The sequence below is a fragment of the Ceratotherium simum genome, chromosome 34 (genome assembly GCF_057802395.1).
Source record: "Ceratotherium simum simum isolate JZ-2026a chromosome 34, ASM5780239v1, whole genome shotgun sequence".
Taxonomy (NCBI): Eukaryota; Metazoa; Chordata; class Mammalia; order Perissodactyla; family Rhinocerotidae; genus Ceratotherium; species Ceratotherium simum.
In genome coordinates this window covers 4,007,628-4,032,375 of record NC_141933.1, presented here as the reverse complement: position 1 = coordinate 4,032,375, position 24,748 = coordinate 4,007,628, and the positions used below count along the sequence as shown (strand labels likewise).

At 46.3% G+C, this 24,748-nt stretch overlaps 1 protein-coding gene across 4 annotated transcripts in view; it reads left to right on the top strand.

Moving 5' to 3' along the window:
* The first annotated feature begins 8,966 nt into the window (after positions 1-8,966).
* PPFIA1 (PPFI scaffold protein A1) overlaps positions 8,967-24,748 on the top strand; it is a 95,428-nt gene continuing 79,646 nt past the window's right edge. For all 4 annotated transcript variants that reach the window (XR_015549698.1, XM_087422501.1, XM_087422500.1 and 1 more), the window contains exons 1-2: positions 8,967-9,091; positions 10,278-10,541. Coding sequence is in view for 3 of the 4 variants with exons in the window: in XM_087422501.1 (XP_087278627.1) it covers positions 10,278-10,541 (264 nt within the window). In the remaining variant the exon portion in view is untranslated. The remainder of the gene's footprint in view (positions 9,092-10,277; positions 10,542-24,748) is intronic.

The window sequence follows — 24,748 nt, the reverse complement described above, 5'->3', positions numbered from 1 at the left end:
AATCCTAGCCAAGCTGTGAGCCGCCATTTCATCATCTCGCAGCCAGGAAAAGTATGGCAAGAGTGGGAGTCTGAGCACCAGGCATCAGTGGAAGCCATGAGCAGATGAGGAGGGCGGGAGGGGGCCGAGGGCACCGACGTGGGTTGCCTAGGGCAGGCTGTCAAGGCTCCATTCATGAGAAATGTTTGGCTCATATATGTGGGGACATTTTTCTTTTCACTTTGGATCCGAGTCACCCAACTATTTTGACCTAAACTCACATGCTACATAAAGAAGCAGCCTATAATAAGCATCAGATGTGTGAAAATCTATAGAGCACAAGAAAGTCACAGATTCCTCTCCAAACACGGTCTGAACACACAATTAGAGAGAGACAATAGCCAGGATAAAGAAATCTGCTGCCAGCTACACAGAAAGGCAAATTGTCGTTACATTAACAACTTACAGCTCCGCCAACATGGTATAAAGAAAGGACTCGAGATCTTCTTCAGGCATGAGAGCGAAAAATGTAATCTAAAAATGGGGATTTAAGAGTCTGCTCCCAGCTCAAGAGTTTTCAGATTCATTTTCTAAACAAGTGTCTCCATGGGGTAAAATGTATTCTGCAATCCTTGAACCAGCCCTGGTCAGTCTGGTTTAGACTCCTTAATTGTCACACCTTGAAAATGGAAATGTTGTAGTCAACAAGTTAACTTTGAAGGTGAGAGATTACCAGTGCATCTGCACTGTAGAGAGCCAAGGATGCTGCTGATGCAGGCTGTGATGGGCTGAATTGTGTCCCCCCCAAATTCATATGTTGGAGTCCTAACCCCCAGAACCTCAGAATGTGACTGTATTTGGAGGCAGGATCTTCAAAGAGGTGGTTAAGGTAAAATGAGGTCACTAGGGTGGGCCCTAATCTAATCTGACTCGTGTCCTTATAAGAAGAGATCAGGACACAGACACGCACAGAGGGACGACCACGTGAGAACACAGGGAGAAGACGGCCGTCTACATGCCAAGGAGAGAGGCCTCAGGAGGAAGCAGCCCTGCCCACACCTGGATCTCAGACGTCCAGCTTCCAGGACTGGAGACAATAACTGTCTGTGGTTTAAGCAGCCCCAGCTGTGGGGGTTTGTTACGGCAGCCTGAGCAGACTAATACACTTGCCAATCTTCAAACAAAAAGTTTTTAAATTTTTTTTACCTGAAACGCTAAGCCTTTGATTCCAAATTAACTTGGTGTTAGCAGTGAAGACCGATAACCAGGCGCTCCAAGATGAAGATCCGAAGTGCGTGTACGAGCTCTTAGCTTGACAAATGGATTCATCAGGAAATCTGTCCGCCTCTCTCTGGCTTCTCCCCAGAGCAGCTCGTTTCCTTTCCCATCTGATGGGAGGAGCAGAAGGGCGAGGGGAGCTCCTGGCCGCAGGGCAACCTCAACTCCACTTCTCAACTTAGGGGATCCAACTGATGGGGGCCCATCTCAAGAGCCAACACTGGCCGCAGCACGTACTGTTTTCAAACTAGATGCCAATTTTTGCTTATTCTTCTGTTTCTCTGCCTAGACTGTGAGTTCTGACATCTAGATGTATTGATGTATTTCCAGGGCCTGGCTCGGTGCCTGGCGTAAACTGGCTCAATATTGTAGTGTCTGTGGAATAAATGAAGGAAATAAAAATTGCCACGTCTAACAGCTGTCGTGTCATCAATAAAAGTTCAAGTGGTTTTAAGGAAGTGTCAGGAAGAAATAAAAAGGCTTTCCTGGTTGAACTGCCTCCCCTCGTGCATCAGATCATTCAGCTAAAAGTGCTCAAACAACAGTCATTTATTATTTCACTTCACAAGTCCAGTGGGGGCGTGTGCTGGTTGGCACAGCCTCTCCATATGATTCTCTTTCCTCAGTGTGTCAGCAACCACGGTTTCCAGATTCACAGCAGATATTAATCTTCGAGACTTGGGAATGAGAAATCGGAATTCCCAAAACCCTAACTATTCTGTATTTTTCAAAACACTGTATTTACACACTTTTAAATAATAAATGACCATAATAAGGAGAGGATTTCTGTAAAAAAAGAATCATAAACACATGGGTTCTTCTTCTTATAAACCAACACATTTTGACAATATTACTTATTTTAATAACATATGAAAATGATCTCTACCTGATATAGATTTGATAACAGAAAACATTAAAAGAAGGGACTATTAGCAAAAGATAAATGCCAAAGAAAAATCATTTCAAACATTTAAAAATAATCCCACGAATATCTAATATTTAAAAGATTAATTGCCCTACCCGATAACCTTGATCCTTTGTTTCACAACAAATATTCCAGTTGTAGAAAAGTTTCTTTCATTTGGCATCGAAGTTGGTCAAATTTTTAAGAGTATGTCCAAAGCATCTTCCAGTTGGGGAGTAGGAGTCCAGGTTGTTGTTTTTTGTTGTGCTAAATAGATATAACACAAAAATTACCATCTTAACCATTCTTAAGTGTGTAGTTCAGTGGCGTCAAGTACATTCACAATGTTGTGCAACCATCACCGCCATCCATCTCCGGAACTATTTCATCTTGCGAAACCGAAACTCTCTGCCCATTAAACACAGCCACCCACTCCCCTCCCCCAGCCCCTGGCACCCACCATCCTCCTTTCTGTCTCTGTGAATCTGATTCCTCTAGGGACCTCCTACGTGTGGAGTTTGTCCTTTTGTGGCTGGCTTATTTCATTTAGCATAATGTCCTCGAGGTTCATCCACAAGGTTAGTTATTTAAGGATGAAATTATTTCATCTGCCCCACACACAAAAAACGTAGCCTATGGTGAATATTCAAACACCGGCAAATGCCAGCAAGTATTATTGAGTGGGATTCAAATAACGTGCCATTTCAATCCCTTCTCAAGGTTACTAGCACTACACTGAATCACTGAAGTTGCCAATTTAAGGACTTTGATTATTCCTTAGAACACCACTCAGAGGATTTGTATGAAGTATACTGTGTGTATAAACTCACTAAGATTTATTTTATTTGCAAGAATGACTCACCACTGGCGGGGCAGGGTCAAGAGAAGGCACTTACAACATGTCACAGCCACAGGCAGACTGGCTGGTTCCACGGTGGCCGGTTCCATCCCACACGCTTCCGTCCCAGTTCCTGAAATGTCAACCCTATCCTTCAGCTCCATGTGACACTGATTCCTGTCCCTGCTTTTGACTTGATCCGTGGACTCCTTCCAATCCATAACCTCCTCATGTTCATGGTTAAATTTAATTCTCCAAAGAGAATTATAATACTTTTCTCTTTTTCTCAGTTTCTTGACTGATTTCTCTCGAAATTTGGGATTGGGAAAAAAAATCTTCCCTGAGAAATGGTGGGAAGGAATTCCTGCCTGGAAACACGCTGGGCAGTTTCTCCCCTTGTGGCCTTAAGTTGGCTGTCGTGGCTCCCAGCCGCACGTCCTCAAGGGCAGGGAGCAAATAGGAAGAGAACAGTGGAGGCCACGGGGCTTTCTCCCCACACTGCTCTGTCTTTCATCAGGGAGACCCCGCACACTGTCCCTTATGTGCAGTGATGAGAACAGGGGTCCAGGCCCTCTCTTAGCCTATCAGGGGCAGAGGGGAATGAGATGTTAGCCGACTCAGACCAATCCCGAGCCTCTCCAGGGGGGATGGGCGTGGCCCAGATGGAAAGGACTTCCACTGGTGTTAATAGTGATTTCTTATACGGCCCTTTCCACCCACATAACCCTCACAGCCATCCTGTGAAGCGGCACTATCACCCTTGATTTAGGAACGAGGAAACTGAGGCCCAGAGAAGGCAAGCAACTTGCCTAAGAGTACACAGCTACCGCAAAGAGAAGCAAAGCCAGGATTTGAACCAGGCCACCCGGATCCAGAGTCTACATTTATAACTACTGTGCCAAAGCACCTTTTAAAGAGGGAAATGGTGACCGGACAGGGAGCCAGCCAGGGGTGCCAGGGTGGTCACCCCTCATTTCCAGCCATGAGTCCCACACCGTCCCAGCATGGTAGTTAGTGTGGGTGTTATGATCTCCATCTGACAGATGAGAAGACTGAGGCTTAGTCTGGGTTACTATCTTGCCCAAGGTCATCGTAATGGTGTGGCTGGGGCTCCGGGCTAGCCCTTGGAGCATTTGAACCACCTGTGCGGGCCCCGCTCCCCACCACAGCTGGGCGTTTTTATTAGATGGCTCCCTCTGATGAACACAATGATGTCAAGAGAAGCAAGTCCCAAGGAGCTTATGACTTGCTTTTAATATACAATTATACAGACGAAGGGGACAGAAGTCTTCACACCCTTGCAGGAGGCCATGAAATGCTCTCAGAGCTGGTGACGCTGGGACGATGCGGTGCCTTTCAGACAAGGTGGCCGAAAGGCACCATAGACCCTTGGTGGGCATTAGGTGTCAGTGCCGTGGTGGCCCAGCACTGAGTGAAGGGGTTTTGTCCCCACCTTTGGGGGCCTGGGGACACCTTTTGATGTAGCATCAGGAGCACCAGCTTTGGAGCCAGCTTCTACCAAATTGTAAACTGTGGGATATTGGAGAGGTTATCCAACTTCTCTGAGCCTCAGCGTTCTCATCCATAAAAGGATGAAGGCTACACTTGTGAGGATTGAGTGAGGTTATATGGGTAAGGTTATGTGTAAAATGCTCTGCAAATGTGATTTTCTTTTTTTTTTTTTTTTTTTTTTGGTGAGGAAGACCAGCCCTGAGCTAACATCCATGCTAATCCTCCTCTTTTTGCTGAGGAAGACCGGTTCTGAGCTAACATCTATTGCCAATCCTCCTCTTTTTTCTCCCCAAAGCCCCAGTAGATAGTTGTATGTTGTAGTTGCACATCCTTCTAGTTGCTGTATGTGGGACTCGGCCTCAGCATGGCCGGAGAAGCGGTGCGTCACAGAGCGCGCACACTTAACCGCTAAGCCACGGGGCCGGCCCCAAATGTGATTTTCTTATCATCACTTCACCCAGAGGTGTCCGTGCTCTTGGGAACTGAGATGCACCAGCCAAACTCCCGACAGGCTCATCGTTGGACCAAAACTTTAGATAATTTGTTGACCGTGAGAAATTGAACTGCCATGGAAACCGGAACACTCTGGCTGATGATCTCACCTGTTCAGCAGCCACTCAGACCTCAGTTTCCTCATCTGCAAAATGGGAAGGATACCGGAACAGCCACGTGGGGAAGTATTTTAAGAATTAAGTGAGACAAATAAGTAAAATTTCTTTCCCTTTCTCCTCGTTTTCCCTCCTCCATCTTAGCAGGGACACAAAGGTAACTCAAGTACAGACTCTATGGCTAAAGTCACCAAGATAATGAAGCCAGGGCCCCATCTCTTCCGCAGGGGATCGGACTACTGGGGCAGCACTGGAGACCCACTGATACCATGCTTACTCTTAGTTGTCCCTTAAAGAGACCACTCCTCAGTCGCAATAGTGTGGCAACTAGATCTGGAATCAGTAGCCCCTGGTTCACTCAAGGCTCCAGTCCCAGCTCTGCCCCAAATGAGCTGGGCGCCAGGGGGCGAAGCCTTTTCGCATCTCTGGGCTTCAGTTTCCTCCTCTTAAAGGGAGGGCCACATCTTCCACCACCCACCCCCAGCTCAGAACTTCCCCCGACTGTATTGTCACACCACCATTCATTAGGCAGCTTTACATATTCTAGATTTGGGACACACTCAGATCTCTAGGACAGAATGGGCTACACTCTGTTCTCGCGGGAACCCTCTTCCTGGGCTGCTTGCATTTCTAGAAAGGAGAGGCGGCCCGGTCATGCTCAAGGTTGACAACTAACCACTTCATCCAGACAGCCCAGGCTGGCGGCACATTTGGGAAAAACACACCCCTGGAGAGCCCCCTTCTGTTTTACCTTATTTTCTTTATCAAAACCTTAACAGAAGAATCGGAGTGAAAACATTTTCTATGTTCATGGTTTTCCTGACTGTGGCTTACAAGGATGCTAGACAATCTCTGAAATGTGTTTCAGATAAATACTTCTGGGAAAAATTTAGGTTGGATGGTATAGATAACTGCATCGAAAAGTCATTTTAGCTTCCTGAAAGCAATTCTCCATGGTTCGTTCTTGCCTAGGTTTTGTTAGAGTAACATTTGTGGGTTTTTTTTCCCCCAATGATAAAAATAATGCACATTCAAGACAAAATATCCGCCAAGTACAAACTATCACAAAGAAGGAAACGAAAACTACCCACAGTCCCCCTCAAAGACAACCACTGCCAACATTCTGATGTATCGCTTTCCAGGAATATATATGTATATGTATATAGAGAGAAATGTAAAAACCTAATTGAATACAGTAACAATATTTTCACATACAGACATACGTTTTTCTTTGACAAACCTGAGACTTAAAATTTAATTTCACTTTTCGAAAATATTTCACGTAAAATTCATTTTATTACAATTTTATCACTTTAATAACATTCTAGAAGTTTTCAGATACAAGATAATAAATTTTACCCAATATATTCTTCATCTAAACACAGACTGTTTTTTTTTTTTTTAATTTGGGCTCACACTGTACATACTTGTTTATAACTTGATTTTTTTTTAAGTTTTTTTCCCATTTTTAAAAATTGGGGATAACTTACATGTTAGTGTACAGTTCTGTGATTTTGACAAACACATATGGTCTTGTAACTACCACTACAATCGGGATAGAGCATCTTGTGTGTCATTAGATAAAATATGACTGTAAGTGTCACCGAGCTTTCTGTCATTTGGAAGTGCAACGATGTAACCAATCTCTTTTTGTTGGCCATTTATGTTGTTTACAGTTTTCCTCTTGCTGATTTTTGCAATCTGAGGGAACGAAATGAAGGAATGAAAATGAATGAAATCTGAGATTCTCATTTTCCTGGAGTTACACCAAATGAGCTTCTCCCTTCTATGCTTGGAAAACCGCTCATCTTCGAGACCCAGCTCAGATGTCATCCTCTCTGTGAAGCCCCCAGGATGACAGCTGGAGAGTTGGTTCCTCCTTCCTCTGTGGTCCCACAGCACCAAGTCACACCTGTTTATAAGACAGACATTGTAACACTGTTTCTCTTCTTCCTTCCAGGCTGTGAACTGAGGGGAAGTGATGTCTTAGAAAGCTCTGTGTTCCCCAAACCTAGACCATGCCTGGCTCATAGTGCTCTAAAAATGTTCATGAAATGAATGAACCTTCTACCCTGTTGAACTAAATTTTGGTATTGTGCCGATTTCTTAGAAGACAGCGTGGTGTAAATATGGGCTGGATGAATTAAGCTGGTACATTTAAGGAGAGCTGGAAATTTTCTTCTGTTCCAGACCCTGGCTCAGGTGTGCAAATTTATATTTATTTGTAGTCACTCAACAAATACTTATTGAATGAACAAATACATGAATGAAAGGAAGGTGTGGTCCTGGACCCTGGGAAGGAAGAAAGCCAATCAGAGGTTGCACTTGTTCTTGGTGAGCTGACAATGGGGAATGAAGGAATTGCCTGGGAAGGATTCACCCCCCTCCCCCATGCAGGCTTTACTTAGACTTGGCGAGTTCACGGGCACCTGGCTGCCTCACCACCGACAGCCAGACGGTGGCCATGGCGCCTGACAACGATGTCCTCACGTTTTTGGTGTATGAGGAGTTTGTGCTCCAGAAGTCAAACCCTGAGCAGAGAGCATCTTCTTTAATTTATTAAAAATGGATTGTGTGTGTGTGTGTGAGGAAGATCAACCCTGAGCTAACATCCATGCTAATCGTCCTCTTTTTGCTGAGGAAGACCGGCTCTGAGCTAACATCTATTGCCAATCCTCCTCCTTTTATTTCCCCAAAGCCCCAGTAGATAGTTGTACGTCATAGTTGCACATCCTTCCAGTTGCTGTATGTGGGACGTGGCCCCAGCATGGCCCGAGAAGCAGTGCCCCGGTGCGCGCCCTGGATCCGAACCCGGGCCACCAGCAGCGGAGCACGTGCACACAACCGCCAAGCCACGGGTCGGCCCAAAAGTGGATTTCTTAATCTCTGTATCTACAAGATCTAGCACAGGAATTGGCAGACAGCAGGTAGCAGGTGCTTTAAAAAGTCTGAGTAAGGATAAACTATGAATAAGGATAACAACGTTTGAGAAGGATAAAAATGACCACCATTCGCAGAGCGCCCCAACCAGGTTCTCAACGAGTCTCTCTTTATAAGTTCTATTCCTATAACAGCCCTGGGGTAGATCTGTCTCCTCTCCCCATCCTACAGACGGGGCGCTTGATCCCACACGGGTTCCCCTGAGTTGCCCAGGCCCACGCTGCAGGGATAAGTGTCTGCTGGGAGTTGAACCAGGTGTGCTGGCCCCAAAGCCTGCATTCTCGACCCAGCGCCCAGGAGCTTCGACATCAAACGCCCATCTCTGCCTCCCCGAGTACAGCAGGTGAAGTTCGGTCAATGGGCCTTGCGTAGAAGCCGCGTCCTTCTGAGTCCTGTGAGGGTCGGTTCCGAGGAGAGGCGACGCCGCGGGCTCCCACCGGCCGCGAGCAGGTGACCTGCACCTGGGCGCGCTCTCCAGGAAGGCGTGTGGACGTGACATTTGGGAAGTGTCTGGATGCACACTCGATAACGGCCTTCGGAGTCCCCGTGGCTGTAGGAAGAGACCTGGGGGCAGCCCCCGAGGTGGAAGAGGCTGCCGGGCGTGAGGACCAGAGGCGGAAGCCGCGGCTCAGCCGAGGAGACCCCCATGTGGGCGGGGCCTTGGGGCGGGGCTCCGACCGCGCCCAGCCAATCGCAGCCCGCCCCACCTTAGGAGGCGGCGCTTGCGCACTCGGCCGCCGCGGCGCTCTCCCGGGGCGGGGGGCGGGGCGGGCCGGCGGCGCTCGGTGCTGACGCTGCGCCGACGCGCCCGACGTCGGGCACGTTGACGCCGGCGCCGCGCAGCCGGGCCCGCTCCTCCTGCGCTCCGCCAGTGTCCGGCCGCGGGCCGGCCTTAGTGAGCGGGGCCGCGGGCGCGGGCGGGCGGCGGGCGCCGGCGCGGGCCGCCTTCGTCGGGCCCCGAGCTCGCCCGGAGCGCGCAGCCGCCCGCGAGCCGCGGCGGGGCCTCCTCGCCCGCTCCCGCCGGCGAGCAAGGTAAGGGAGCGGGAGACTGAGGCCGGCGCGGGCGGAGCGGGGCCCGGCCGCTCCCGCGGCGGCCGCGCGGCGATTCGTGTCAGCCCCGGGGGGCCGGGGCGAGGCCCGCGGCGCCCCCGGCGGGACCCCCGGCGGACGCGCCCCCAGGCACGGGCTCTCGGGGCCGCGCGCCGCCCTCTCCCCTGACCCCAGCGCTAGGTGACCCCAGCTCTCGGTGACCCAGCCCTGGGCGCAGGGGGCGAGGACCTGTGGCCGCAAGAAGCCCCGGTGTCCGTGGCTCTGCAGCACCTGCTTCGGATGCGAGTGGGGTCGAGGTCGTTGTCACTGTCCGGTGTGCGGTCTGGGGCATCCTCTCTCGGGGGTCGCCGAGCCCCGAGCCCCGCCGGCAGCCTCTGGACCGGCCCCGCTTCCCCTCGCTCCGTCGTTATGTTTGAGACACTTAATAGCCTCTCGTAATCTCACCTTTCACTTTTCCTACCTTCCCAGCCGTCCACGGCTGTTATTGACCTGCGGTATTTCCATTGTGGAATTTTTTTTTTTTTTTCCTGGGGGCTGTTACCTTACGTAAGTCAGGTTGACTGGCCAACCCTTGCAGCCGTTGAGAAACACCTCTCCCAGCCCTTGACGAATCCAGTTCCTTTTAGCGCTCACCAAATCCAGCCCAAGAATTCCGGGAGCCGTCAGTCCTTCCCAGGAGCTGACTGCACACATTCCTGTAAGATGCCAGACAGATTCTGTACTTGTCAGTTTGACTGGCTGTGTGCTCTTTCTGTGCTTTTCCTGAAAAACGATTGGGTAGCGTCTGTTTTGACTTCCTCTCCGCCACCAGGAAATAGAAAAACAAGAATAGGTTACAGAAGCACACTTCTTTTCAACAACTAGAAAGTACACCCGTGCAAACAAAATGCCACAGGGTTTGTTCTTTAACTGAGGGATAGTCGTCTTTGGTCTTGACCCCATGACTGGATTGTTGTCTGTGTTGGTGTCTTGATCTCAAGTGTTCCGACTCAGGGTTTGCATACGTGTCTGTTCCCAGCGCACTTATATACAGAGCTTAACAGTCAGATCTGAAAAGAGTGAGGCTGACAGCCTTTCATGGATTAGCTGCAGATAGCTATAAAATTGCAGATTTGTGGGAGACTTTACTTTGCACTTAATGACTGTAGTCTGGGTCTTTTATTTCAAGATGATGTGCGAGGTGATGCCAACCATCAGTGAAGCAGAAGGCCCCCCAGGAGGAAGTGGGAGCCATGGGTCCAGCTCCCCTTCGCAGCCAGATGCAGACTCACATTTTGAACAGTTGATGGTGTCCATGCTAGAAGAGAGGGACCGTCTTCTTGACACACTGAGAGAGACTCAAGAGACGCTGGCATTAACCCAGGGGAAATTACACGAGGTTGGCCATGAAAGAGACTCCTTGCAGAGACAGCTCAATACTGCACTTCCACAGGTATGGATGCTTTTCACCTGGAACTTGACAGATGTTTTTCCACTAAATGTTGTTGTATGGTGTCCTCTTCTATGGTATTACTATCTTAGATGAGTATTTTGCGTAACCGTTTGTGAAATGGTGGTTCTGATATTTGTAAGCCACGTATAGATAAAGTTCCGGAGGATTAAACGTCTTAGGGAGGGCCGGCCCCGTGGCTTAGTGGTTAAGTGAGCGCGCTCCACTGCTGGCGACCCGGGTTTGGATCCCGGGCTCACACCGACGCGCTGCTTCTCCGGCCATGCTGAGGCCGCGTCCCACATACAGCAACTAGAAGGATGTGCAGCTACGACACACAACTATCTACTGGGGCTTTGGGGGGAAAAAATAAATAAATAAAATCTTAAAAAAAAAAAAAAAAACGTCTTAGGGAGAACAGACTCTGTGGTGCTCTAAAGTCATGTGAAAATACCTCATAACTCTTGTTCCTTCCTTCAGGGCAGCAGAAGGAACTGCCTAGATTCAAGAGAGGGCTCCAAAGTTTTTGAAATAGGGCCGTGGGGCAACCAAGCTCTGTGGTGCCTTCTGATCTGTTGTCCTAAGCCACTTCTTGTGAAATGTGTATTTCCCACGGGTTTATCATGTATTTCCAATTACGTAATGAAATTTAATGGACAAATAGGATTGATTTCACAGAGAAAATATTTTTGCAGTCTGCCTTTATTAGAACACCTGTGTTTTCTAAATGAGATTTGTTTCAGGGGCTGGAAGGCTGGAGATTGACTCCTTTGGAACTGTCTCCGTGGCAGGTGTGAGTTACGAAGCTTAGAGTCACACTGAGGTTGCTAGTCTGGGTATGTTGCCTTTGGACCAGTGTGTCAAAGCGTTTTCTTCTGGAGCTGAGTGAGGGTTTAATGGTGGGTGAAGGGAGAAAGTGTCACCTAGAGAAGTGGAAGGTACCGGCACAGGGCATGTGGGAGATACGTGGGTTTTGGGGTGCCTCTGAGCTGTCTGGGGGCCTTTATGGTGCTTTCGGGTGGCCTGAATGAGCGTCTGCTTGTACTCTCCTGATGGGTCTGCGGTGGTGAATTAGGAAATGAATAATTACCAGCCTTAATGCGTTTCTTGGCTTTAGTCAGTTCTCCTGAAAGATTGATAAGCCAAACATTTGGATTTCCTTTTTGGCAACAATAATTTGATATTAGTGCTATAATGTTCCTTTTTTGTTGAGATAGAGAATCATTACGTTTTTTCTCGTTCAAATCTTATAAATTACCAAGTTTGTTTAGGTCAGATTTTATTACCACAAGCTTAAAAGGATTGGCCAAATTATGTTTTACCAGGATTTTAATGTATTCGTAAATCTTCTCAGTAGTCTTGTTTGTTTTTGTAACTGTGTTTGTTTTACTGTAATTTGAGGTTCATACACTGAAGTGTATATCAATTCTCCCATATTTGATAAGGTAGTGTTTTGAGGGAGTGAGCTCAAGGGACGGAACAGGGAAGGGCCAGTTTGGTGCGGTGCCGTCTCAAGCAGTGGAGGCTGTCCCACCAGCGGGAGGAGACAGTCGCTCAGTGATTTGTTTCTAGCGACTGCTCAGGGTTGTAGCTGGAGATGCCTCGTTGAGTGGAGAACGTGGTGATGTCAGCAGTTCACCTGAGCACCACATCCAGCGTTTCAGCAACACAGGAACCAGTAAGTAAGCGCTTTGTGGGACCCTTCCCTTTCCTGGCATTTGTCTCAGGTTTGGTGGCTGATATTGTGACCAGATAGGCATATGGTGAACTGACTGCATTTGTTCTCCTGGCCCATTATGTAGACCAGTCATACTGTGCTTATACAAAACTTAGCTATAACACATCAGAAGATTTCAGTCATGAGTGTACATTTCATTGAGTCGCTAAGTGAACACACTCGTAACCACCGCCTAGATTATGACATGAAATGTTACCAAGCTTCCCAGAAGCCCCCTCCTCCCTACTCCCAAGAATTGTCCCCCAAAGCTAACCGTGGTCTTGACTTTTCCCTATAGATTACTTTCCCCTGTTCTTGGCCATATAAATGAAATAAAGTGATGTGTATGTTTTGTTTCTTGGTTCTTTCATTCAGCAGTATCTTTGTGGGAGCCATTCGTTTTGTCTCATGTAGCTTTCTTCATTCTCATCTCATCATCCTGGCTATGAATATACCATCATTTATTCTTTCTACTGCTCATGGGTATCCGGGTTGTTTCTAGTTTTTACAAGTGCTGCCCTGAGTATTCTTGCTTCTTTTTTTGGTGCAGTTAGTACATTTCTCTTGGGGGTGTTCGCAGGAGTGGCATTGCAGAGTGACAGAGTGTGCATTTGTTCAGCCTGAGTGGACGCTGCCCACAGTGGCGGTGGTGACAGTTTGTACTAGCACCAACAGTGAGGGAGCCCTCCGTTGTCCTCCAGCGCTTGGTCTCGTCAGTCCTTTCATTTGGCTGTCTGGTGGCCACTGAGTGGAAGGCAGCTTGGTGTGGTGTGGACTTGCTGCTCCCTGATGACCAGGAACGTGCAGAGGCGGAGCTTCCCTCCGCGTGTTTATTGGCCGTTTAGAGATCTTCTTTGTGAGATGATTGTCTTTTGCCCGTTTTTCGATTGGGTTTTCTCTTTTGTTTCTTACTGAGTTGAAGGAGTTCTTCTTATATATTCTGAGTACATATTATATATTCTGAGTACATGTACGTATGGCAGATTTTTTTTACATTCTTGTGTATGTTTGCCTTTTCACTCCCTCGGTGTCTTTTGATAAGCAGAAGTTTTAAGGTTTACGAAGCCCAGTTGATCAGTCTTTTCAGTAGTATTTAATGCTTTGTGTTCATTGAAAGATATTATCATGAAGGTATTATCATGTAAAAGTTTTATTGTTTTCTCTTTCACATTTAGATCTGTAATCCATCTGAAACTGATTTTTGTTTATGGTGTGAGATAAGAGCCAAGGTTCCTTTTTTGTCCCTTAAATCTATGGCTATCCAGTTGAACCAGGATAATTTATTGAAAAGACCAACCTGTCCCCAGTGCACTACAGTGTCATCTCTGTCATAAATCAAGTGACCATAAATACATGGGTCTGTATCTAGACTCCCCTCTGCCCCGTTGATCTTTTTGTCGTCTTTGCACAAATACCACAGTCTCAATTACTGTAGGTTTAGTCTGTCTTGACATCTGATAATTTAAGTCCTCCACCTTTGTTCTTATGCAAGATTACTTTGGCTATTTTTTTTTATTGCGGTAACATTGGTTTATAACATTATATAAATTTCAGGTGTACATCATTATAGTTGGATTTCTGTGTAGACTACATCATGTTCACCACCCAAAGACTAATTACAATCCGTCACCACATGCATGTGCCTAATCACCCCTTTTGCCCTCCTCCCTCCCCCCTTCCCCTATGGTAACCACCAATCCAGTCTCTGTCTCTATGTGTTTGTTTGTTGTTTTTTATCTTCTACTTATGAGTGAGATCATACTGTATTTGACTTTCTTCCTCTGACTTATTTCGCTTAGCATAATACCCTCAAGGTCCATCCATGTTGTCACAAATGGCAGATTTCATCTTTTTTTTATGGCTGAGTAGTAGTCCATTGTGTATATATCACATCTTCTTTATCCATTCGTCCCTCGATGGGCACCTGGGTTGCTTCCAAGTCTTGGCCATTGTGAATAACGCTGCAGTGGACATAGGGGTACATATATTTTTATGCATTCGTGTAGTCATGTTCTTTGGATTAATGGCCAGCAGTGGAATAGTTGGGTTGTATGATAGTTCTGTTTTTAATTTTTTGAGGAATCTTCATAGTGTTTTCCATAGTGGCTGCACCAGTTTGCACTCCCACCAGCAGTGTATGCGAGTTCCCTTTTCTCCACGTCCTCTCCAACACTTATTTCTTGTCTTGTTTTGCTTTGTTTTGTTTTTTCTGAGGAAGACCTGCCCTGAGCTAACATCTGTGCCCAGCTTCCTCCACTTTATATGGGATGCCGCCACAGCATGGCTTGACAAGCGGTGCGTCGGTGCGCGCCCGGGATCCGAACTGGGGAACCCTGGGCCGCTGCAGCGGAGCGTGGCACTTAACTGCTTGTGCCACCAGGCTGGCCCCTTGTCTTTTTTTTTTTTTTTTAAAGATTTTATTTATTCAGTTTTTTCCCCCCAAAGCCCCAGTAGATAGTTGTATGTCATAGGTTCACATCCTTCTAGTTGCTGTACGTGGGACTCGGCCTCGCGTTGGACGGAGAAGTGGTGCCTCGGGGCGCTCCCGGGATCCGAACCCGGGTCGCCAGCATCAGAGCGCGCGCACTTAACTGCTAAGCCACAGAGCCGGCCCCCCTTGTCTTGTTAATTATAGCCATTCTGGTGGTGTGAGGTGATATCTCATTGTAATTTTGATTTGCATTTCCCTAATAATTACCAATGTTGAATGTCTTTTCTTGTGCCTGTTGTCTATCTGTATATCTTCTTTGTAAAAATGTTCAGATCTTTTGCCCATTTTTTAATTGGGTTGTTACGTTTTTTGTTGTTGAGATGTATCATTTCTTTATGTATTTTGGATATTAACCCCTTATCAGATGTATGGTTTGCAGATATCGTCTCCAGTTGTTAGATTGTCTTTTTGTTTTGTTGATGGTTTCCTTTGCTGTGCAGAGGCTTTTTAAAAAAGTTTGATGTAGCTCCATTTGTTTATTTTTTCTGTTGTTTCCCTTGCCCAGTCAGACATGGTACTTGAAAATATGCTGCTAAGACTGATGTTGAAGAGCGTACTGCCTCTGTTTTCTTCTAGAAGTTTTATGGTTTCAGGATTTACATTCAAGTCCTTAACCCATTTTGAGTTAATTTTGGTGTATGGTGTAAGACAATGGTCTACTTTCATTCTTTTGCCTGTGGCTGTCCTGTTTTCCCAGCACCATTTATTGAAGAGACTTTCCTTTCTCCATTGTGTGTTCTTGGCTCCCTCATTGAAAGTTAGCTGTCTGTAGATGTGTGGGTTTATTTCTGGGCTTTCCATTTTGTTCCATTGATCTGTTTTTGTGTGTCTGTTTTTGTGTACCTTGGCTAATCTTGACCCCTTACATTTCCAGGTAAATTTTAGAATCTACTTGGCAGTCTCTCCCCAGAAAATGTGCTGGGATTTTCATTGAGATTGCATTTCATCTGTAGACCAGTGTGGGGAGAAATGTCAGCTTTTTAATAGTGATCTTATAGTCTAGGAACACGGTATAGCCTTCCATTTACATAGATCTTCTTTAATTTGTCTTAATACTATGCAGTTTTCTGTATATATATCTTCACTTGTTTAATTAGATTTATTTATAGATATTTGACATTTTTATTTTATTATAAATGATATCTTTAAAAAATTACAATATTTAATTGTTTATTACCGTTATATAGTGATAGAATTGCTTTTTGTGTATTCACTTGCTAAATCCATTTATTTCTAATAATAATTCTTGTAATTTTTTTTTTTTTTGTGAGCAAGATTAACCCTGAGCTAACATCTGTCGCCAGTCCTCCTCTTACTGAGGAAGACTGGCCCTGGGCTAACTAACATCTGTGCCCATCTTCCTCCACTTTATATGGGACGCCACCACAGCATGGCTTGACAAGCGGTGCGTTGATGCACGCCTGGGATCTGAACCCTGGGCCTCCACGGCGGAGCACGCGCCCTTACCTGCTACGCCACCAGGCCGGCCCCAAATTCTTGTGTTTTCTATGTATACACAATGATGTCTGCAAATCACAGTTGCTTTTTTTTGTTTCCAAGTGCTATAATAATTTTTCTTTTTCTTGCCTTCTTGTACTGGGTAGGGTCTGCAGTGCAGTGTTGAATAGAAGTGATGAGAATAGGTAACCTCATCTCTTTCCCACTATCAGAGGGAAAGCTTTCAGTATTTCACTATTGCATATGATATTTGCTGTAGCTTTTTTGTAAATATTTTTATCAAAATATGAAAATTCTCTTCTATTGTTACTTTGCTCAGTGTTTTTGTAAATCATGAATTAAATTATTAAATTCTCTTAAATGCATTTTCTGCCTCTTTTGAGACAATCAAGTGATTCTTCTTTTATGTGGTGATTTAACTTTTAGTTTGCAATTCTTTTTTTTTTTTTTTTTTTCCTGGGGAAGTTTCACCCTGAGCTGAAGTCTGTTACCAGTCTTCCTCTTTTTTTTTTAATGTGAGCTGCCGCCACAGCATGGCCACTGACAGATGAGTGGTGTGGTCCCTAGAAGCGGCACGTGCTGAACTTTAACCACTAGGCCATCGGGTTGGCCCTGCAATTCTAGAATAATCCCAACTTGACCTTGATGTATTCTCCTTTCACTGGATTTTATTTGTTAATACTTTGTGTAAGATTGTGGCATCTGTGTTCATGGGAGAGACTGGTCTGTAATTTTACTTTCTTATATTGTCCTTGTTGGGTTTTGGTTATGCTGGTCTCATAACACAAGGTGGAAAGTGTTCCTTGTTTGTTCCCAGGAGAGTTCCTGTGAGGCTGGTGTTTTCTTCCTTAGATTTTTGGAAGACTTGATTGGCAAAACCAGCTGGGGTAAGGTTTTCTTTGTGAGAGGCTTTTAATTTCAGGTTCAATTATTTACATGGAAATATGATTTTTCTGACTTTGTTTCTTCTTGTGTCTATTTAGATAAGATCTCCTTTATTCCTAGGAATTTGTTTAGGCCATCCAAATTTTCCAATTATTAGGTGTAATATGGTTCATAATATCCTTATTATCTGCAAGATCTGTTGTAATATCCTTTGTTAAAAATTTTTGATATTGGTAATTTGTGCTTTTCTCTTTTTCTTAATCAATCTTGCTAGGGGTTTATGAATTTTATTAGTCCTTTCAAAGAACCATGTTTTGGCTTTATTGATTTTTTTTCCGTTTACTTTTTGTTTTCTGTGTTATTAATTTATGCTTTTTTTCTTCTGTCTACTTTGTGTTTTGTTTGCTGTTTTTTCCTAGCTTCTTGAGATAGATGCTTAATTTATTTTTAGCCTTTCTTTTGCAGTGTCTGTATTTAAGCTTCTGTGTTTCCCTCTAAGCACAGCTTTAGCTGCATCCCCCAAGTTTTGAAAGCCAAATTTACCTTATCTCTTATGTAAAAATATTTTCTCATGTTCATTGTGGTATCTTTTTTATTCATAAAGTTTTTTAAGAATTATATCACTTAACTTCCCCGTGTTTGGGAGGACTCTACGGTTATCTGTTTGTTGATTTCTCCCTTAATTCCACGAAGATCCCTGTCTTAGTCTTTTTGGGCTGCTGTAACCAAGTACCATAGAGTAGCTGGCTTATAAACAATGGAAATGTCTCTCTCGTAGTTCTGGAGGCTGGGAATTCCAAGATCAAGGTGCCGGCAGATTCCATGTCTGGTGAGGCATGCTTCCTGGTTCATAGACGGCCAGCTTCTCACTGTCCTCACATGGCAGAAGGGGCGAGGGGGCTCTCTCCACTCGTGACGTAATCATCTCCCCAAGTCCCTACCTCCCAATACCATCACCTTGCGGGTGATGAATTTGGGGAGGACCTAAACTGTCAATCTATTGTAATCTCTAAATATACCCTGCATTATTTTGATTTTTTGAAATGAGTTGAGCTTTCCTAATGGCCCAGCATATACTCATTTTTGTTAAATGTTCTTTGGGCACTTGAGAATAGTATGTATTGATGGGAGTGCAGTGTTCTGTGTATATCAGATCAAGTTTGTTAATCATATAATTCAGATACTAGTAGCCACATTGAATAAAGTAAAAAGAAATAGGTGAAATTAATTTTAATAATGTATTTCGTTTAACCTAAATATGCAGAATATTATCATTTCAATGTGTAATCAACATGGAAAAACTAATGAGATATTTTACATTCTCTATCGTACTAGGTATTTAAAATTTGGCGTGCATTTTATACTCGCAACACATCTCCATTTGGAGTAGCCACATTTCAGGTACTTACTAGCTGCATGTGACTACTTACTGGGCAGCCCAGTTCCACGTGCTTACTTTTTTTTTTGTCTGTTTGTTCTATCAGTTACTGAGAGATGTGTCTTAAAGTCTCCCACTATAATGATGGATTTGGCTATTTCTACTTTTCTATCAATTTTTATGTATTTTGAGGTTGTGTTATTAGGTACATTCAAATTTAGAATTCTTATCTTCTTGGTAGATTGAACTTTTGTCGTTATGAAATATTCCTCTTTATCTTCTTGCTGTTGAGACTACTTTATTTGATCATAATGGTTGCCACATCGGTGTTCTGTTAGTTACTGTTGGCCTGGGTATCTTTTATTTTCACCTGTCTGTGATCTTATATTTTAAGGTTTGCCTCTGTGAATAGTATATGGCTAGTTTTATTTTAATCAGTTTGACAATTTTTATCTTTTAATTGGAGTATTTACTCCATTTAAATATAATTGCTGGTATTTTGCTTTATAGGTACCACGTTACTCTCTGTTTTCTGTTTGTCCCGCCTGTGCTACGTTCTGTTTCTCTCTGGCCTTCTCTTAGAAGTATCAAGTGTTGTTTAATTCTGTACTTCTCTGTTAGGTTGTTGGCTGTGTGTATTCCTAGATACAGGGTGCATTTTAAATTTAAGCCTCATTTAGTGCTTTTACAGCCTCCTGACAGTGCTGTTGCCTTTGACACGTGAACTGCATTGAACTCCCTGCCTCCTCTTCAGTGTCGCTGTTTTCATGCTTTTTAATTGTAGATATGTTTTCGGCATTACCATCATTGTTTTGTGCAGTTAACGCTTATGAAGATTTATCCTCATAGTTACCTCTTTTGTTGCTCTTCACTCCTTGTTTTTTCATGTTTCTGACAGAGGCTACTTTTCCTTGAAGAGCTGCTTTAATAGTTCTTTTAGTTCATGTCTGTGGGCAATGAGTTGTCTTGTTTTTGTTTCCTGAAAAGTCTTTATTTTGCCTTCACTTTTGAAGGCTATTTCTCTTGGGTATAGAATGCCAGGCTGGTGGTTATTTTCTTTCAGCATTTTGTGGATGCCAATCCATTGTCTTCTGGCTTCCTTCCTTTGTCTTGAAAAATCAGCTCTCAGTGTTACTCTTGTTACGTTGAAGGCAGCACCTTTTTTCCTGTGACTACCTTTGACATCATCTTGCCTTCGGCACACTCAGCAAAACTGCTGAAAACCGGTATGTGGTTTTCTTTGTTGAGTCAATGGCTTGATTCTTTCATCAGTTTCAGAAAAGTTTTAACCATTATCTATAGATATTTCTTATACCCCGTTCTGTCTTGCCCCACTTTGAGGGTCCCCATTTATATGTACGTTAGACCTTTACCATGTCCTACATGTCTTTTGGGCTTCTTCTATGTTTTCTAGACTCTTTTTCTCTGACTTGTATCTCAATATTTTTTACTGACCTCTCTTTCAGCTCACTGATCCTCTCTTCAGCTGTCCTGAATCTGAGGTCAAGCCCATAGACTGAGTTCTTACTGTCAGTTACTCTATTTTTCAGTTCTATGATCTGTTTTGATTCTCTGTTGAAAATTTTTGTTTTTTTTTAAATTTTATTTATTTATTTTTTCCCCCAAAGCCCCAGTAGATAGTTGTACGTCATAGTTGCACATCCTTCTAGTTGCTGTATGTGGGACGCGGCCTCAGCATGGCCAGAGAAGCGGTGCGTTGGTGCGCGCCCGGGATCCGAACCCGGGCCACCAGCAGCGGAGTGCGCGCACTTAACCACTAAGCCACGGTGCCGGCCCGAAAATTTTTGTTTTGTCAAGTATATTTTTGAAGAGTTGAAATTTGCATCTGATAACTACACTGTATGGGTCACATCAGGGTCTGTTTCTATTTCTGTTTTTCTTTTTTCTCTTGGTCCTGTTTACTGTCATGTCCATTTTTGTTTTTCTAATTGAACATTGGATGTTATGGATGAAAAACTGTAGAGACTAGGTGATGTGTCTTCCTTCAGAGTTTCCTCTGGCACGTACCCAGAGCAGGGACAGACCCTCTCAGCTCAGTCAGGTTCTGAGTGACTTGAGGCTGGCTTCAGTCTTTGTAAGCCTCAGTCTAAGCTGCCTCCCCCTCCCCGCCCCCCTTGCCCTCCAGGGTGTACCCCCAGGGTCTCCATCTGGAAGCCTGAAGTGTTTCCCAGGGCCCCTCCTCCTTGGCAGGCCCTGAAGCCCAGTTTTTGTCTCCTGAACACCATGAGATTACTGAAAGCTCGGCTTCTCAGCCAGGTTCTGCAGTGTTGGGCTCATTTTCTGTGCGTCCCTTTGCTTAATCTTGGCCCCTTAAATCCTACCTGATCTGTCAGGCCTGTACTTGAAGTTTTGTCTTCCCAGCCCCATGGAACTGTCCAGAGCTCTGTTAGCCAGTACTTTCTGCTTGGCCTTCTGCTGTGTTTTCTTTTTTCTTTGTTTCTTCTTCTTTTTTTTTTTTTGTGAGGAAGATTGGCCCCGAGCTAACATCTGTGCCAGTCCTCCTCTATTTTTTTTGTACATGGGGCGCCGCCACAGCGTGGCTTGAGGAGTGGTGTAGGTCCTTGCCTGGGATCCGAACCTGTGAACCCTGGGCCACCAAAGTGGAGCGGGTGAACTTAACCACTGCGCCATCGTGCTGGCCCCCCTCTGCTGTGTTTTCTTCCCAGCTTATTGGTGCATTGCCATAAATCCCTGAGGAACGTCAGAATCGTCAGATGCCCTGAGGGAAGGAGTGGCCCTGGGAATGTCAGGCTCGCCTCGGTGGGCTGCCCTTTTGTTTGGAATCTTGGCCCTTCCAGTTGTGGCTGCCTCTGTCTCCTTGATGCCTTCAAACAGACTTAAAAATGTATTCAGTTTTTCTAGTTCTTGCTGAGTTGACCTAGAAGCTGCTCATGTATGTAACTGGACGTGGGAAAAACATTGGTGTTCTCTCTCCGTCTGAAGCAAGATAGGAAAGTCGTAGTAAATATATTGATCGTCATTATTTGCTACAAGAGGAAACAAAACCCACTAGTCTTTGCTTAGTACCCCTTGTTCTGTTTTTAATCAGCATCCCCACTTTGCCCCTGCTCAGCCACTTGCACATGGAAAGACAGTGGATCAGGTGGCCTACCCCACCAGGACGTACAGGACCTCCACTTCCAGCTCCTCTCTCAGCTGCTGCACGGGGTGTTCCATCCTGGTACTGGTCTCTCCTCTTCCCCTTGCCCTGTGCCAGCCCAGGGCAGGCTGGCAGTAGCAGAGGAGAAGGCTTAAGAGGTGGGAGGGGTTAAGTGACATTTATTCTGTGAATTGATCACATGTGAGTTTTCTTTTTCAGTGTTTAAAAAAATTACTGCTTTTGGCCGGGCCAGTGGCATAGCAGTTAAGTTCGTGTGCTCAGCTTCGGCGGCCCGGGCTTTGCAGGTTCGGATCCCAGGCAAGGACCTACACCACTCCTCAAGCCATGATGTGGCGGTGTCCCATGTACAAAAAAAATAGAGTAACAAATAAGATTTCAAAAAGACGTCTCAGAGAACTCCAGTATATAAAACTGAGGAAAGAGGATCTGTTCCGGTTGAGTTGTGGGTGGGCCCCCAGACTCCGAGAGCGTGCTCATCCCTGAGACGGAGGTCTGTATAGGACTCAGAACTCCCTAAGGAATGAGGTCTTAGAACCACAGCTCAGTGACAGAGGCGTCAGCCTGTGTCGGGCGTGTTAATTGTCGAGCACAGGTTGCGGGGAGACTGGCAGCAGTATGAATGGGAAGGGGAAGCGGGCGGGAAAGGGAAGAAGGTGGAAGGGGAGCCGGGTCGGGAGGAGGAGAGAGGACAGAGGATGATGCCGGGGAGAGCGTGGGTGCTGGGGGCACAAAGGGAGATGCAGAGACCGGGCCGTGTCTGAGGGTTTTGGGTTGTCACAGCTAGGGGTGGGGATGCTCCTGAACATTCCACAGTGCTGCCCCCACGAGGAGTTATCCAGCAACCAGGTGTCGGGTGGAGAAGCCCCGGTGTAAGCACCCCAGGATTTCCCAAGGCCTGCTGTCAGCCCCAGTGGGTGCCGTGCTCCACCGCGATTTCATCATGAGCGCTCTTAGCAAGGCTGTATCAAGCCCTGGCTGAGCTTCAGCAGGGAGCAGATTAGAGAGTTTACCTCATAGTCAGAATGAGGTAAAACTAGCCCAGTGACTCCTGACTGAGGGTCGACTCTAGGGGTCCCCTTCGGTTTAGATAGTCCCCCTCCACTGTGTCGTACTGACTGCTGCTTTTGTGGGGGAGCTGGCAGACCCCTCTAGAAGACCGTGCTTGCTCCTGGTGTTCTTGGTTTGTGAATAGTTAAGTATATCCCTTCAAAGTAGTAGTGGACCATTTGCATCTGCTCTTTTTTATACACACTCAACTTGCCGTCGTTTTTTTTGGTGAGGAAGATTCGCCCGGAGCTAACATCCATTGGCAATCTTCCTCTTTTTTTTTTGCTTAAGGAAGATTCGCCCTGAGCTAACATCTGTGCCAGTCTTCCTCTACTGTGTACCTGGGATGCCTCCACAGCGTAGCTGACGAATGGAGTAGGTCCGCACCCGGGATCCAAACCCGGGCTACCGTAGCGGAGTGTGGAAGTTTTAACCACTCAGCTATGGGGCCGGCTCCCAACTTGCCATCTTTTTGAAAGCAGGCCTGCCTTCTCATCTTCCTGTTTCTGTACCTTTAATCGTCGGATGAGCCAGCCCACCCCCAGCCCCTGGGTGACTATGTAGGGTTCCGGGTTCCGTGCTCCCGGGAGACAGTGGGGGACGCAGACAAGACCCCTGTCCCCAGAGAGCTAACAGAACGAATCGTTTCTCAAGATCAGTGCAGGTCGTGAGGCGCACCCTGACGGAAGGAAGTCGTTAGGAGGAGAGACGCGACAGTGTGCGAGGCAGGCTGCCCGCGAGCGCACTGTGGTCCAGGAAGGCCTTGCGGAGGCTCGGTTTTGAGCCCTGATCTGAAGGCCGAGAGGGGCCAGTGTGAGCGCTCTCCAGGCGCTGTGTTGCCGGGGCCAAGGCCGGAGGCGAGGCGGAGCTTGGCCGGGTCAGACCATGCCAGGGTGGCAGCTGGTCCGGGACTTCTGGTCCAGGAGAAGGGCCCAGGCGGGAAGGAAAGAGAGGAACAAGGTGAGCCTGGCCAGGGAGGCTGGGCCGAGTCAGACACAGCCACGCCCAGCAATGAGTTGGGGGTTTTATTTTGTTTTTTCTAGTACTTTGAGGGCCTGGGGATATTGTGGCTTCTCAGGAGAGGGGTTGACATGGTTGGGTTGAATGTTTAAAAAGATGATGCTGATGCCCTGTGGGAATGGGTTGGGGTGGAGGCAAGGACGGACGTGGAGTAGGGCCCGTTGGTTAGAGTGGGCACTTCTCATGTCTGTGTTGGCTCTATAGTTAGCGCTTTAGTCCAAAATCAAAATCTCGTTCACATCGCCCACCCCACAGAGGATAAAACAATATACATTTTTATGTTACGTCACAGAAATAGATAATGTGTTAATGCAGTGTATATAATGTGTGTGTGTGTGTATCATGTGTACAGGAATGTATTCCCATATTTCCTGAGTGCCTGTTCTGTGTCAGACGCTGTTCTAGGTGCTGAGTGGTCAATACGTAGTATGGGTTACATAGCCCAGGTGTGTGTTAGTTGTGCAAGGAGAACTGGGAGAATGCGACTCTGCAGTTCAGTGTGAGCAGAGTAAACGCGTGGACAGTGCAGCCGCTGAAGCAGTGGCCGTTTTCCCTGCGTGAGTGCAGGTGGACTCGGGGAGCAGTGCTCCTTGTACTTGCAACCACCCCTGTGCTCCTCCCCTCCCACTGCTCTGTCTCACAGACCTTGCTCAGCGCCATGCTCTATACCTCTGTTCGGGTGGGCTTTGGGTTCCTTAAACTCAGCATCAGCCACAGCCACCTTTCCCCACACCTGTCCCTCCTCTTGTGAACAGTACGGTTTTCCACCCAGTCAGGTGGTCAGCCACCGAGGAGACAGCTGTGCCTCCTTCTCAGCCTGCTGGTCTCCGGGTCCCGGGGAGCGTACCCTCCCTGTCTCTCTGAAGCCACCTCCGAGGTCCATGGGTGAAAGCTGGACCCTTTTTTCCGTCAGGCTGACTGAGTTGGGGTTGACTCCAGCAGCCTGTCCCACCCCCGGCCCCGCCGCCGTCTTGTGCCAGCCATACTGAGTTGTGGGCGGTTCCTCACGTGCAGATATGTTGTTTTCTTGAAACTTCTTTGTAAACATGCTGTTCTCAGAGAAGAAGGCCTT